The following is a 15,342-nucleotide window of genomic DNA, read 5'->3' on the forward strand; positions in this document are numbered from 1 at the left end:
TTTACTTCATTATTCTAAATGGATGGATATGATCTAATGAAAACCAGTACTTAATCAACTTCTTTTTCTTCATTTTTTATTTTGTTGAATTCTACAAAATGCCCTTAATTTTAGATTATTTCCATTTCTTTTAGTGGGTATAAGAAAAAAATTTCACTTTTTAATTTTTTTTTCAAAATCTAAAATCTAAATATTAACCAATATTTTATATGGATAAATAATATGGGTATATTTTTTTGCATCGTGTAAATTTAACGAAAATATATTTATTTTCAAACAAGAGTATTTTTTTTTTAAAGAATATAAAGTTCGAGGAAAAAGATGAAACCTTTAAAAGTCCAAAGACATAATTGGATACATCCCCGAGCGGCAGTCAAACAGAATCTGTAAGAGAGAGTAGGCAGGAAGAGCTAATTTTTCCAGAAGGGCTGAAGCAGAAACATCACGAACACAAGACTTGTAATAGAAGGTATGTTATTAGGATCGATCGCCTACCAAACTAAGAGTTTATACAACGTTCTAAGTTTTCTTTAATATGAAACTATCAAGTTTGTGTTGAATCATTCATATATATATATACAAATGATGATCCTACATTTCTGCAGCAAATGACTTTCCACAGCCACAAGTTTGTGTAGCATTTGGGTTCTTGAAGGAGAAGCCCCCACCAATGAGTGCGTCGCTGTAGTCCAATTGCATTCCAAACAAGAAAAGTAGGCTCTTGGGATCACATACTACAAAACAAGCAGAGAGGGAAGTTTGTATCAAAAGCTCAAGCTATATAGCAAGTGATATAAGTGAACTGATATTCGTCGTCGAGCCTACGACTTAAGAGGGCACAGTCGAAAATGAAGTAGATAAAATGATACCTTCATAGTTCACTTTAAGATGCTTAGGTTCCTTTATCAATAGAGTAGGAGAGCATTTGTCAAGGAATCGAAACAATATACAAGCTCATGTTGAAATAGTATACATTAAAGAAAAGTATATTTGACAAAAGTTGCACAACCTGCTTACCAGTCGGCATAAAAAAATTATGATATCAATTCCTTCAAGTCATCGAGTGTCCAAGAGGAGATAGACTATGAACTATTGAGTAAAATTATTAGTTCAAGCTCACTGCTAACAAACATTGTCTACTTTGGCCCGTTACGTATTGACGTCAGCTTCACGTTTTTAACACGCGTCTATTAGGGAGAGATTTCCATGCTTTTATAAGTAATGTTTCGTTCTCCTCCAATCGATGTGGGATCTCTCAATCCAAAGCAAACAATATATGCTAGCGGTAGACTTGAGTTATTACAAATGGTATCTGAGGTAGACACTGAGCGGTGTACCAACGAGGACGCTGGTCCCCAAGGGGGGTGGATTGTGAGTTCCCACAACGATTGGAGAGGAGAACGAAGCATTGCTTATAAGAGTGTGGAAACATCTCCCTAATAGTCGAGTGTTAAAACAGTGAGGCTGACGATGATACGTAACGGGCCAAAGCGGACAATATTTGCTAGCGGTGGGCTTGGGCTGTTACATTAAGTCCTTCAAATTTATGGCATATGCTCACGAAATGCCCGTCTATATCCGAATATATAAAAGTGTAAGCTTCTTTCATCCTAAGAAGAATTGAAAACTTTCCCTCTACCATTCCATGGGAAAGAAAGTATCGATCCAAAAACATGCAAAACTCAACTCAGATCCACCATGTTCTTTTGAAGGCATAGAACTAAGAGTATATATATATATATATATATATATATATATATATATATATATATAAAGAAATGGGTCATCTACAAAAATAATGAATTCGAAAAGGATAAATCTAAGAACCCCACTAGAAATTCAGAGCGAAAAACGAAAAGCTATAACTCTTACCAATCACAAACCCATTATATTCTATAATTGAGTCATCAGGTCTAGCATTTGCCCTGTTCTCAAACTCCATCGTGTAGGACATACCAGAGCATCCACCCTGTCTGACACCAATTCTCAAGCACAAATCTTCATTACGTTCAGATCTCATTTTATTCAAGTGTTTCAATGCATTATCGGTTAATGAGATAGCCGGTGCTATACCCTCAGATGCTGGCGCAGCTGTTTAATAACAATTTACATGTTCAACAACATAAGATGATAATGCAAAACTGTGATCATAACGCATAATATACTCATCATATTTCATATGCAGAAACTGCAAGATTCAGTAGATTTTATCTTTGATCTCTAGTAAGCGGCAAAGGGAAAGTGCCATTCACAAAACCATATTGCATGTCATGTTTAGGAGTGATTTTGACATTGGTTGAAATCACTTTTTTTCATAATCAAAATCACTCCAAAACATAATTATAATCATTCAAATAGTATGAAAGTTGCATTTAAAAGTATAAAAGCAAACATTCAATTGATTTAAGACATATTTCGGAGTGGTTTCAACATGAAAAAGAGTTGTTTAATCATTTCAAATCCATTCTGTATGCTCTAAAAAAGAATAAAAGATCAATGCTATCAAACACAAGAATTAGTAAACATCTTTGCTCCCACATGAAGATCACCATCCTAATCATTTAGGCATTGATACAAAACAAATATGCACACTCATGGTTTGTATATCACTAACTGGATCTCGAATTAGAACTCACAAACAAATCATCCGTTCCAAGTAGCAGGGAAATTTATTTTCCGTGTAACTCAATAAGAAAATCCCCAAAATTCTGTTTCTTATTTTCAATATAAAACTTCCACGAGCTAACAATTTCGATCCCAAGCAACCAGAAATTGAATCCCGCGTTTAATTAATTAAAAGAATAACTCGAATTGAATCCCGCGTTTAATTAATTAAAAGAATAACTCGAATCCTGACGTTCTTCCCAAGTTCATAGTTCCAATCCAAAAGAAACAGATTCCTGATTAATTTTCCCCCAAACAGTACAACGATGAACTACGGTGATACAGTCAAATATAATACCCAAAAATCAAGGAGGAAAGTAGCGGGAAAAAAATAAAATAGAGGCGTACCTGGGACTGAAACCGATCGAATCGATAAGGTTTTTCTCCGGCTGAATTTCGTAGGTGAATATCGAAAGGAAATTGAACTTTGAGGTGCGGAGCTTTTAGGAAGGGCTCGCAGGTGAAGAACAGGGGGGCATTTCATGGTAATCGAAGAGAACGCCATCGAAGAAAACCGGTCGCGATTAGTCCGGCGAACGGCGAAGGCGAACGGTTTATATGCGAACCGCCACCTTTTACTAGTCGGAAATGTTTGCGAATCGTTATCGTGCGGTCAGGATATATTGTTTTCTTTAAGATCGAGTGGTTAAGATATTTTTTTTTTCATTTTTTTTGTTTTTTTGTTTTTTTTTCTTCCCTCCAATACATGTTTTTTATGAGGCGTAGAATTTTTTTAATTTTTTCTGTTTTTTAATTAAAATTTATGTTCGATAGTATTTATTTTTTGAATTTATATTTTCTGCCTCACGATTTTAAGTAAATATTTGAATTATTAGTTAACTTCAAAAATATAAAAGCAATTTTTTTTTATTTTTTTATTTTTTTTTTGTGGACGGATTAACCCAACCAGAAAAATATTAACTTATGAACGGACCAATTTTGTTTTCAATTTTTAAAAAATTCAACTCAACTCAAAACGAACAAAATCTAACCTAACCCAACCTAATTTGGGTGGGTCGGGTTCTCAAGTCATTTGAACACTACTGCACATCAGTCCAATTTTGTAAATGTGATTATGCTCCTTGTTTTTTTCGACATGGTTGACACGCATCCTTCATAATTTATAATAAACACGTACAAATATAGAGATGAACATTTACCGTTTTTTGTCGTTCCTTCACTCTGAGATGAGCACAATGGTGATTTTATTTTTGTCGGTTTGAATCTCTCCATCACGACTTTTATCAAAACATTTAAGAAAGTTCCTCAAAAATGAGTTTTCACACGAATTCTAATTCTTTTAATTCAAACTTACTCAGACGTATGCCTAACTCTTTGAATATATACCTTTAAAGTGTGAACACTGATGATTGATCAAGACATTATAAAGGAAAATTGTGATATTGTGATTGTAACTGGACATTATTTGAATAACTTTTGGAACTTCATATGATGTGCTAATAACGAACCTGAAGTGATTAAAGGGACATAAAGTTTTCAAATTCATTTCACCTGTCCACTTTGTTCAAGACCAAATATTTTGTTAGTCTTCTATTACAATTAAAATCTCAAACTAATAATTATATCAATTTAATGACATAAATTCTTAATCTCTAAAAATTATATCCGTAAAATATTAGATTATATTTTTGTTTATAAAATATTATTGAAATGATTTACCTTTTCTACCCCAATTTACTCATTTTTACCACTTTTTATTTATTCATAATTATTTATTACAGATTTACTCAATTTTTTTAAAATTTATATCTATTTAAATTATCTTAGAACTTTTAAAATTATAAATTTAATTTATAAACTTATTTTATAAAAATTCATAGATTTATTGGTAAATATTTTTAAAAATATATATTTGTAATTTAACTTTATTTTTAAATCTCTTTCCATATTTTATCTGGAGAAAAAAGAAAGTACAGGTGGAAGAGCGAGACAGAATGTGGAACACACTGTGAAACACAAGTGACATCACATGATGACATCACTACCCCTGACGTAAAGACACGTGTCAATAAAGCAGAAGCTTCCTAGCTGGCAGCTTAAATAGGCAGGAAGGCGAGTAGGAAAGAGCCAACATTGATTAACCAAGGGGAAAAAAAAAATAATAATTATATTTTTTAAAAACTATATATAATGTTTAATTAAAGTAAAAAAAAAAAAAAAAATTAACAAAGCAACTCTCTTGCACTTGCTCCCTCATTTTTTCTCCTATTCCAAGCATTTACTTTCATGGCTATGAATCCCCTTCAAAACCCTAGTTTCTTCCTCGATTACCATCAGTTTCAAGACTCGTCCTTCTCGTTCATGGATCTTTTCGATGTCTCAAGTTACCCATTACCCGATTTTGGCCTCGAAGCCGAGACCACGGCGTCGTCGTTGACAGAGGCAAGAACGGGAGCGGAGAGGAGATCCACGGAAGCAACATCCATAGACAATAATAGCATGCAAGTGGAGAAAAGAAAAAAAGAGAGAGGAGGTGGATGCAATAATAGGGTTGCATTTAGAACAAAGTCGGTATCAGATATCTTAGATGATGGCTTCAAATGGAGAAAGTATGGCAAAAAATCTGTCAAGAACACCTCTCATCCAAGGTAATTATTCATACGTTAATCTAATACATGTCAATTATTGCTGAGTGATACTCAAATTGATTATTAGTAAATGATTTTAATTCTCAGTTATGTACACAACTGAACGTATATTTCTAAATTTAAAATCTCGGTGCCCTAATTTGATAGGAATTACTACAAATGCTCGAGTGGAGGGTGTGGAGTGAAGAAGAGAGTAGAGAGAGACAGAGATGATTCAAGCTATGTTATAACAACATACGAAGGAATTCACAACCATACAAGCCCTTTTTCTGATATGGTGTAACAATCCGATATTAGTTCATCTTAAACATCGTCCCATTTGCCTTTCTTCATCTTCTTCCTATCCCTATTCTTCAATTACTACCCTTTCCGCTTGGTGGGGAAGAAGACTTATAATAATATATATATATATATATATATTAATTAGAACAATCTCTACTTTATGATTTTATTGGCATATTATTGGTTTAAAATATCATTTACGAATATATTAGCCTCAATAATCATATTTAATCACTTTTAAGCTTGGACTTAGAGATAAAAAATAGACGTGTGAAGGCTACAAATATTTGGTATAACGAAAAAACCATTTCCTAAGCGAATAAGTCTACCGAGTTTGGAAAGGTAGAATTCTTAACCCAAAACTCGATCTACGACCCCACAATGAGTTACATTGCAGTCTCAAATTGAAATGTCTTTCTTAAGACAATACCGAAGGTCTTTTAAAGTCACTATGTTCACATCCATGTAATCGGGTTTGAGCGGTTTGCAACAATAATTAAAAAAAAAAAAAAAAAAAAAAAAGTCTGAAAAGGGTAAGGAATTGTTAGTAGAAAGAATAGTCAAAAGAGAAATAAATAAATAGTAATAATAATAAACTTTACCGTTAGTAAATAATAAATAGTCCTTAATCTACTAAATATTATTTCATATATGATTTTATCTTCAACCAATAATAACATTTATTAATGGTAAAACACTAAAAACAAAAAGCTTCCTATAAAATACAAAACTAAAACTTTATAGATAATAAACATTAAATTAAAAAGAAAATCCCCAATGAAAATTTTTAATTTTTATTATGAGATTTTATATAAATATTAAATTTTTAATTTTTATTAGATTGTTTGTTAAAAACATAAAGATTAACGAATCCTCAAGAGAAAAAACTACATGAACATGAAAGATTAAAAGAATCAAGAGTTGGTGGGCGATGACGTGGGAGAGACAGCTAAAAGGAAAAATATGGTTGGTCAAAAACAGGAATAATCGTTGACTTCAACGAGTCCAATTAGGCGTACCAATTAAATATTTTTCTCTTAATTAATTCCAATTAGCAGCTTGTCGTCTCTGTCCCAGATTGATAAACTAATGTTTTATGAATAAAAAATTTGTAATGAGCAAATTATGATCCCGTGCCGCCTCACGTTTCCTTACAGTTTAATCTTCCTCAATGATTATACAATTTCACTATTCAGCTCGTTTAAAATCAACCCATTCAGCTGATTTTTCTGTCCGGAAAAGAAGGGGCAAAGAAATTTCATGGGGTTTTCATAACTTTGATTAATATTTTCGATTTCGTTGATTTCTCTATCTGGGTATTTATTTTTTCTTTCAAATCCGTAAGAGAAATCCGAGCTTCGAAAATGGTGAGTGCCCGCTTTGGTCCGTGGAATTTGATTTTAAACCATCATGGAAGAAGGTTTGGTAATGGAAATCGCGAGAGATTGGACGAGAAGGGGCAGCCGGCGTTCTCTGGGATAATAGTCGATGGCGGCGGAACACGGTGGCTCGACGGCAGTGCTCTAGAGTCTGCCAAACTGAGACGCCATTTGGTTGCCATCCATGTTTGTGAAGAATCAGGTATGAGCGACCACCACGATCAAGCTTCTGAATGAATGTTAATACTGTCTGTTCTGGTTTTCTGATATCTATTATGTTCTTCAGAATATGATCCAAAGTTCAGAAAAGGGTTTCCTGTGATGAAATCAGTGAGTTATAAGCTGTTTGTTTGTTTGTTTATTGGAAACCCAGTAGAATCATTTGGTGTTTTTTTATTAGTTGATTGATTGATTGATTGAGTGCATGCGTTCCAGAATGAACTTGTGGGTTCAGATTCAGGGGAAACTTTAGCTAAGAGGCTAGCCAAGCAGAGATCTATGGCTGTGGTGCTAGAATTTGACCCGACAGGTCCACACAGGTAGGTTGAGCTAACTTAACCAGGTGCATCAAGATGGTTTGGAATTTGGCTAACTCTTTGGAAATTATCATCCAGGAATTGGGTTTCACTTGCCAAATGGTTTGCCAATCAGCTACCTGCTACTAGCATTGTGCTTGCTGTTCATAAGGGGAAGACCATATTTAAACGACAGTCAACAGCTGATCAGTTTAGAGGTTTGTCGTGGAAGCTTGTCTACTTGGAAAAGCTGCTTAAATGTTTGCTGATGTTCGTAAATTTTCAGGTTTTCAGCTACAGTTGAGGCCTGAGTTCTATTTCAACGAGGTTGTTTATGCAAAGGAAGTAAAGGGAGATAGTGATGAGCTCCTTGCAGTTGTTGCTTCCGATGATCGGGACGAAGAAACAGACTCGAGAAGTGGCAATGTGAACGGTCAGAATACGAAAGCTCTTCTGAGTTCGATATCCGTTGTTCGAAGACAGCTTCCTGAATCAAATCTCGGTTGGCCTCTACGACGGAGAAGTTGTCAAGGAGGTCATGAGGTTATAAGAAAAAGAGCTAGAAATGTTTCTGTGGTTCAATGGGTTATGAGCCTGCCTAATAGAACAGGTGCTGCAGCGTTACCAAAAGACCAGAATGAATGGATGGAAGAAACCAGTCCTCTGATGCTTCGAAACGTTGGAGACGACAGTAACGAAGTCGAACACAACGAGAGAATGCCCCTTTCAGTCTCTTTATTTGTGAATGAACTTCAACAAGAGACACCTGGTTGGCCCCTTAGACCTGCAGCTCTTTCGGAACGATCAGATTCATCGCAAGAAGCCGAGTCCGAGACAAGCATGTCTAACCAAACAACTGATACAATCGACACAAATTTGGAGTCCCAGATTAGTTATGTACCTAAGCAGCTGAAGCTTCCCATCACGACGAATCGATCGGCTTGCAAGTGCTTCAGCTATGCCGAGCTAAGGACGGCGACTTCCGATTTCTCAGCAGGTTGGTCAGTTTCAATCAGCAACCTTTTATGATTTATATGGTAAAGTTCTGTTCCTGAGCATTGTATTGAATAATGAAACAGAAAATCTCATAGGAGAGGGAGGATATAGCAGCGTATACAAAGGATGTCTTCTCAATGGCACGTCTGTTGTGGTAAAAGTTCTGAAGTCGAACAACGACGCTCGGGACAACTTTTTGATGGAATTAGACATTGTTTCCTCGATCAAACACGAACACATCGCACCTCTTATCGGTGTATGCATGGAAAACGAGCATCTTATTTCAGTATATGACTACTTTCCTGAAGGGAGTTTGGACGAAAATTTGCACTGTGAGTTTCGACGCCCGGAATCTGTTTTTCGCCGTCTTTGAGATTGCATTGAACTTATTACAATTGTGTGGATGGTTGTGTAAGGCAGGCCAAAAGGGAAGAGGTAAATTTCAATGGGAAATGAGATTCAAAGTAGCTATTGCTGTTGCTGAGGCACTAAACTACCTTCACAATGAGTGTTCTTCACCTGTTATTCACAGAGATATTAAATCTTCCAACATTCTTGTTTCTGAGAAGTTTCAGCCCCAGGTTCATACCAAGTTTATGCATCATCTTACAGGCCATTTCAATGCCATTATATTTCCTAGAAGTTAATGTTGTTGTGTTCGTTGCAGCTATCCGATTTCGGGCTTGCTATGAGGGGACCAACGGATTCGTCGTATGTAGTGAACACCGATGTGGTTGGGACGTTCGGGTATATTGCTCCGGAATATCTCATGCATGGAAAGGTCAGTGACAAAATCGACGTTTATGCCTTCGGCGTCGTTCTTCTTGAACTTCTGTCAGGTAGACGTCCCATTGATCGTTTTGGTGTTGGTGAAGGGCAAGGAAGCTTAGTCCTGTGGGTAAGAACTTGGTCTTTTTTTGGCTTGACAAACAATTTCTGCGCCTGAACTCATAAAAATGCTACTCACAGGCGAAGGAAGTGTTGAACAGTGAGGATCCAAAGGTATTAATGGATCCAGAGCTGGATGTAGAGTTCAATGATGATGAGGTTGAAAGAGTGGTTATGGCTGCTGAGCTTTGCATTGATCTATCAGCTCGGTTACGTCCGAATGTGAGCGAGGTACGAAAATCATCATCTTTGTTGTTCAGATTCTGTAAAGTTCATATATGTTCTTATCTTGCTTGCTGCTTTTCAATTTGTTTTCATCTGCAAAGAACTCATTGGCTTTGCTTACACAACTTTGGTGTTTTTTTAGGATGGTTTTTTTCTAGTTCTACAGAGAATTTGTTGTAACGGCCCAAGCCCACCGTTAGCAGATATTGTCCTCTTTGGACTTTATTTCCCAGACTTACGATATTAGGTTAGTCGATATTGTCCTTTTTGGATTTTCCCTTCTAGGACTCGATCCAGGCCTCCCCCTCAAGCAATACTTGTAAGCAATACTTCATTCTCCTCTCCAACCGATGTGGGATCTTACAATCCACTCCCTTGGGGACCAACGTCCTCACTAGCACACACCACTCGTGTCTAGCTCTTATAACATTTGTAATAGCCCAACCCAAGCCCGTTGCTAGTAGATATTATCCATTTTCGTCAGCACACCACCCGTGTCTAGCTCTGATACCATTTGTAATAGTCCAGCCCAAGCCTGAGTCCAAACCCTTTGCTATTAGATATTCCATTTTGGCCCGTTGTTGCTATTAGATATTCCATTTTGGCCCGTTAATCAACGCCATCAGCCTCATAGTTTTTTCTAGTTCTATGATAGAATTTAAACGTATATGCCAGACCCAATATTGTTTTAATTTAGTCTCCATTGTTAATTCATGGTTGATTTTTTTTGGTCCCATAAAAACATGTATATATATTGCATGAAAATTATTATCAAATTGGATAATAATAAAGTAAAATATTAATTCAAAATGAATTAGTTAAAATTGAATAAATCTAAACAATATACTTATATTTATTAATTCAGATATTGAAGGTATTAAAAGGGGAGGCACGTGTTGATGATGGCTCATCCAAGGAGCTAAACCATCATGATGTTGATGATATCTTCCCGAAGTTTATGACCAAACCGAGCCTAAGTTTTGCACTCCGTGACATAGACTACGACGCTACATCATCGACTAATGCTCAAACGACGACCTCAAATATTATCCCGCGGCGTCGTCAGAAGTTAAAAGAATATCTGAAAGAACCTCATGAAATTTAGGTACCATTGTGTAAATACCTGAAATTTGCCCAATAAAATGTTTTGATTTTTTTTTTTTTTTTTTTTTTTTTTTTTTTTTTTTTTTTTTTTTTTGTTTAATCTTAATCTCGAACCGATTATTAGGGTTCTTGAATCGCGATCTCCATCTTAAACCTAAAAGAAACTGTAAAAGGACAATAATCGAATCATAATATATCCGCTATTTCCATCACAAATCTAAAAGAGACTCCTAAAGAATCAAAAGAATCAGAATTGAAAAGGAAAAAAAAAAAAGAGGAAGAAACTCACGAAGACGCAGAGGAAGACGGACACATCTCTTCAAAAATTGGTAATCTCCTAAAATTCTTCGAAGAATAAAGAACGCGATCGATTTTCGAATCGATTTCGTCGACATTATCAGCCAATGACTTGTTCGAAGAAGAAATTTGCACTATATGATCCATCAATGGCGACCACATCGTGAACTTGTTACCTGTTTCACCAGGATTAACGACGATCGGAATTCTTTTTTGAGAATTGATCAGCGTGTCGTCGCTGTTGTTCTCCATACCGGCGTTTCTGGTGGTCGGAGCCTCGTTCTGACGGTTTTAGCAACAGAATCGGCGACGGCGGAGGCGGAGGCGGGCTATTTTGCCGGTTTTTGTATTTTAAGTTAGGAAACAAATTGTTTACCAAAAATTAAGAGAGTTGAGATCGTGAAATTGGCATTTTTATCACTTTATTTATTTATTTATTTATTTTTCGGCCAATCAAATTCGTTGAAATCGAGGTAAGTCAGGATCCTGTTTTGGCGGCAAATATTGTTGTTTTGACAATTGTTTATATATATATATATATATATTTATTTAAAAATTGTTATTTAAGGTTAATAAATTGATTTTTTTTTAATTAATGAATTTTCTCCTTCTATTTCTTGTCTCACATCTTCAGAAATAAAATAAAAATAAAAAATTTGAAAATCGAAGGGAGAAAGATAAAATTAAAACTCCTTTTATTTTTAAGAATTGAAATTAATGTGACGAAGTCACGAAATTGGAATTTTATATTTAAAAATTGATTTTAAAAAAATAAAAAATAAAAAATGAATAAAAGGGAGGGAAACCCTAAACCCTGTCATTATCTTCTTCCCGTCATTTCCTACTCTCTTTCAGAAGCTCAGCGTCCTCACCGTGGCCTCTCTCCGGTTCTGGGCCGCCGTTGCCGTATTTTTCCGCTCGTGCCACCGCATCATCCGTCTCTTAGAGAGTTTGAGCTGATTTTCTACTCTCTTGCTGTTTCCGGTATTCTCCTAATCTTCATCCTTTTCTTTCTCCTCACTTGAAAAACATAAATTTGGAATTGTCGAACGAAATAATGGAGGATAGGTTTTTCTAGCCGAATAAAATTGAAAAACATAATTATTCTTTCGATTTCTTGCATAAGTCTGATCATCTGTTTATCTCTTTAATCGCGGCTGAAATTGGCTTGTTTATGCGACCAAGAACTTTCCAGCATCTCTCTTCTCCTTTATTTATCAGCGAATCAGTCGGATAATTTATATATAGTATAGATAGATTGTGTGTATATGTTAATTGGTTTTTTCTTTCTTGTTTTGTACCAATTTTCCCGTCTTGTTTCTGAATTTGGCTCTTTCTTGCATGCGAAATGTCAAGTTTTCTCGTTTGGGTTGTTGTTTGATTACTAAATGGCTGGATTTGTTCGAGCAAGTTAAGCTACTAGCAGACGGGTGTTCTTGTTTAAATTGTTGTTTGGTTGCTAAATGACTAATACTCGTATGTTACAGGTAACAGCAAGAATGACGTTCTCGTTTCTCTTTATATATAACTTACTGCCCCCCGGTCTTTCTGTCTTAAATTTGATCTGAGAACTATGAGAACTATCAATTTTTCAATACTCTTGGCGAAGAAGTATGCCCCTTGTTGTCTTGGTTTGTCTTTCTCATGGGAAGAGATCCTTGTAATTTTGTTCCTTGAATTCGTTAACTAACTCCCGACCAGAACCTTTTAAGGTTGTAGATGAGTTTACCTATATTATTGTAACGGCACAAGCCCACCGCTAGCATATATTGTCTTGGTTTTTAAAACAAGGAAGAGGTTTCCACATTACTTCGTCTCCCTCCCCAACTGATGGTTGAATGTTCGAAGTCTCTGTTCACCCTGTTTTGTTCTGTTGGTGCAGCATCAAGGGAGAAGAGAGCTGATGGTGGAAGTATGGTGGTCGATATTGGGGGCAGCTATTCCAGCAGTAGTTGCAGGACAAGCATACAGAATGAGGAGGAGGCATTCTGAGGAGCAGAAAGTAAAGACTGCTAGGGGAAGGGAGAAGAATCCAGATGACATTTTTGTCTGTGAGAGGGTCTGCACATCAAAGAGAATGTTGAAAAAGGTAGGCTCATTCTCGAAAGACCCAATTCCCGATACTTGCGTGACTGTATGTGGATTATCTGAACTCGATGCCTGCACGGATGCATGTGCTCGCACTGTCTGTGTGAACCAGCATCAAGTACCAAACTGGAACGACATTTGTCTTAGGAGATGCCAGAGTGAATGTCTTAAGCTTTCTGCTTCACATTCATCTTAGTGAATATGGCATGATGTGTGTAAATAATGCGGTCTTTCCATGCATACCCTGTATTGCATTTTGAGTTGTGAAACATTGGCCTATAACTTTGGCTTTCTGGAAGATGTTATGAAATGTTTTTCTCAATTTACTCAAGTTCCTCTTGTTATAATACAGTGTTGCTTCTTTAATAGTTCAAATTGCTTGTGTCTGGTTCACAATTTATTGACTTTCCCTCTGAGCCACTGCTTTCTTGCATTCATTATTGGATTTGTTTCATTTATTGACTTTCATTTCTTCAAACGAAGATAGAATCAGATATCTTAATAGATACTCTCCTGAACATTCCTCAAAGATTTCATTGAATAAATAGAAAAGCAAATGGACTTCATCCATTCATGCTGAACGGTAGTGACTGTAGTAAGGCACAAAATGATCCTTATCTGTCACAAGAAGCGTATTTATCATATCGTTTTCTGGTTAAGATCTCTATCACAATCTAAATCATAAAGCTTCGATGCAAATTTCTGATAGAAAAGAAAAGGAAGAGATATAAAGTTGTTGAAAAGTGGAAGATCTCCTTCGACAGAGAGGGATGATCAAAGCTCAAAGCTCATCATGAGAATGTTTGTCCTTGTCCTTGTCCTTGTCAACCAGGTTCTCTTTCACCTTGTCCACTGCTTCCTCCATCACTTTTGCTGCAGATTTAGCGGACTCCGAAACTGCATCTTTGCTTGCTCCAAAGCTCTTCTCCACTGCTTCTTTCACTTCATCAACCACACCCTTTGCTTCATCACTACTCCTAAAACTGAAACACACAATCAGAGCTATATAGGATCATGTAGAATATATATATATATATAGCGGATTTGAGCGCTCTATAGCCGAAATTAACATGTTAGGAATGAAGGGAAGAAAGTTACTCTAAATTAGGAGGGAAAAACTGCAACTGCATTTGGTGAATGAGACATTTGACCTTGTCCCATGGAGAGGGATGGGATTTCTTCAAAATAGCGACAGTTTCTTGAATGAAGTTCCCAAAAGAGGGCCTCTCGGGAGCCTTATTGGGTTCTGCAAAGCATGAAGCAACGTGAAGCATCAAAATGAAGAACAGAAGAAGCAATCTGCTTCGAGTTTTTGGGTTGAAGATTTCCATGGCGTTTTCAAAAAAGGCTTCTCATTCAAACACAGACTGCCATTTGTATTCCATTTCTGACATTCAATTCCACAGACACTTTCCTTTCCTTCCTTAACTTTAGCCTTTCTTTTCTTCCTTAAATTTAGCCTTTACTCTTAACCATTCAAATCCCTCTTTTGTGGTTTCAAATTTAACCAAACAAATTTTGAACCATTCAAATCACATTTTTTGGTTTCAAATTTAACCAAAAAAAACTTTCTTTTTTTCTTCTTATTATTAATAAAACCATTTTGAATTTTTTTTGAAAAGTTTAAGAATATTTTTAAAACAATATAATAACATCTTCATTTAAAAATAACAATATTTTTTAATTTTTTTAAAAAAGGTTTTAAGAGTTATTAAGTATACAACTTCAAAATTATCTTTCATTAATTTAGTCTTATATTTATTTTAACCAATAAAATTTTGAAATTATATCAATTTCCCAATAAAATGTTCAACAAAATGTATAGTTGGGCCTTTTATGGCCCAAAAAAATAAAAACAAAATTTTAAAATCTTTTTTACTGGGTTTAGATTTTGAAAATTCAGCTAATTATTATTAATTTCCGCAGTCAAATGTTACTTAGAAGACAAATTTTCAATGAGAATAAAATTAAAAATAAATACAAATATTAAAAACAATATAAAAAAAAAAAAGTTAAATGATTATAACCAAATTTTGCTAAATTAGGTTAAAATTATAATTTTTTTTTTTTGTGAACACAAAAACCTTCCAAAATTTAGCACAAACTTTCAAGTCTTAGTCGGTGACATATTAACAGCTGAGTCAAATCAATGCAAAATAATTTCAAGCTGCAAAGTTCGTTATATTTCTTTATTTGATTTTTGTTCCAAAAGTTATTATAAAACACTTGTTAGACTCAATTCAATTATTTGAATTAGTTTATAGGTTTTTTATTTAAAGCGTAGTTTTTAATAAA

General features: G+C 35.2%; 4 protein-coding genes and 1 pseudogene across 5 annotated transcripts; 3 read left to right on the plus strand and 2 right to left on the minus strand.

The window, feature by feature from the left end:
• Positions 1 to 457: 457 nt before the first annotated feature.
• LOC111804310 (iron-sulfur assembly protein IscA, chloroplastic-like) lies at positions 458 to 3,267 on the minus strand. Its single transcript, XM_023689065.2, has 3 exons — positions 3,013 to 3,267; positions 1,873 to 2,091; positions 458 to 734 (listed from the first exon to the last, which is right to left on the minus strand). Exons 1-3 carry the CDS (start codon positions 3,167 to 3,169, stop codon positions 592 to 594), a joined length of 519 nt encoding a protein of 172 aa, XP_023544833.1. The 5' UTR covers positions 3,170 to 3,267; the 3' UTR covers positions 458 to 591.
• Positions 3,268 to 4,855: 1,588 nt separating this feature from the next.
• On the plus strand, positions 4,856 to 6,779 carry LOC111803065 (putative WRKY transcription factor 51 pseudogene; annotated as a pseudogene). Its single transcript, XR_015422655.1, has 3 exons — positions 4,856 to 5,273; positions 5,421 to 5,649; positions 6,752 to 6,779. The product of XR_015422655.1 is annotated as a putative WRKY transcription factor 51 pseudogene (transcript).
• On the plus strand, positions 6,737 to 10,717 carry LOC111804197 (protein kinase STUNTED-like). The gene is made up of 10 exons (XM_023688918.2): positions 6,737 to 7,136; positions 7,221 to 7,264; positions 7,370 to 7,473; positions 7,549 to 7,667; positions 7,736 to 8,446; positions 8,529 to 8,777; positions 8,866 to 9,026; positions 9,113 to 9,343; positions 9,415 to 9,564; positions 10,424 to 10,717. The coding sequence occupies exons 1-10, from the start codon at positions 6,920 to 6,922 to the stop codon at positions 10,661 to 10,663; spliced, it is 2,226 nt and encodes a 741-aa protein (XP_023544686.2). The 5' UTR covers positions 6,737 to 6,919; the 3' UTR covers positions 10,664 to 10,717.
• A 1,051-nt stretch (positions 10,718 to 11,768) lies between these two features.
• On the plus strand, positions 11,769 to 13,374 carry LOC111804198 (uncharacterized protein At5g64816). The gene is made up of 2 exons (XM_023688919.2): positions 11,769 to 11,943; positions 12,842 to 13,374. Exon 2 carries the CDS (start codon positions 12,863 to 12,865, stop codon positions 13,241 to 13,243), a length of 381 nt encoding a protein of 126 aa, XP_023544687.1. The 5' UTR covers positions 11,769 to 11,943; positions 12,842 to 12,862; the 3' UTR covers positions 13,244 to 13,374.
• A 165-nt stretch (positions 13,375 to 13,539) lies between these two features.
• On the minus strand, positions 13,540 to 14,460 carry LOC111804199 (uncharacterized). The gene is made up of 2 exons (XM_023688920.2): positions 14,146 to 14,460; positions 13,540 to 14,030 (listed from the first exon to the last, which is right to left on the minus strand). The coding sequence occupies exons 1-2, from the start codon at positions 14,376 to 14,378 to the stop codon at positions 13,829 to 13,831; spliced, it is 435 nt and encodes a 144-aa protein (XP_023544688.1). The 5' UTR covers positions 14,379 to 14,460; the 3' UTR covers positions 13,540 to 13,828.
• Between the last annotated feature and the right edge of the window lie 882 nt (positions 14,461 to 15,342).

This window comes from Cucurbita pepo, chromosome 10, assembly GCF_057944985.1.
Source record: "Cucurbita pepo subsp. pepo isolate OVF chromosome 10, ASM5794498v1, whole genome shotgun sequence".
NCBI lineage: Eukaryota > Viridiplantae > Streptophyta > Magnoliopsida > Cucurbitales > Cucurbitaceae > Cucurbita > Cucurbita pepo.

Excerpts from the sequence above, each read along its gene's own strand:
- LOC111804198 (XM_023688919.2), top strand. The coding sequence starts at position 12,863 with ATGGTGGAAGTATGGTGGTCGATATTGGGGGCAGCTATTCCAGCAGTA.
- LOC111804310 (XM_023689065.2), bottom strand. The coding sequence starts at position 3,169 with ATGGCGTTCTCTTCGATTACCATGAAATGCCCCCCTGTTCTTCACCTG. Across the intron at positions 2,092-3,012 it reads TCGATCGGTTTCAGTCCCAG|CTGCGCCAGCATCTGAGGGT; the intron begins GTACGCCTCTAT and ends GTTATTAAACAG. Across the intron at positions 735-1,872 it reads ATATAATGGGTTTGTGATTG|TATGTGATCCCAAGAGCCTA; the intron begins GTAAGAGTTATA and ends CTTGTTTTGTAG.
- LOC111804199 (XM_023688920.2), bottom strand. The coding sequence starts at position 14,378 with ATGGAAATCTTCAACCCAAAAACTCGAAGCAGATTGCTTCTTCTGTTC. Across the intron at positions 14,031-14,145 it reads TTTTTCCCTCCTAATTTAGA|TTTTAGGAGTAGTGATGAAG; the intron begins GTAACTTTCTTC and ends TGTGTGTTTCAG.
- LOC111804197 (XM_023688918.2), top strand. The coding sequence starts at position 6,920 with ATGGTGAGTGCCCGCTTTGGTCCGTGGAATTTGATTTTAAACCATCAT. Across the intron at positions 9,344-9,414 it reads AAGGAAGCTTAGTCCTGTGG|GCGAAGGAAGTGTTGAACAG; the intron begins GTAAGAACTTGG and ends TGCTACTCACAG. Across the intron at positions 9,565-10,423 it reads TACGTCCGAATGTGAGCGAG|ATATTGAAGGTATTAAAAGG; the intron begins GTACGAAAATCA and ends TTATTAATTCAG.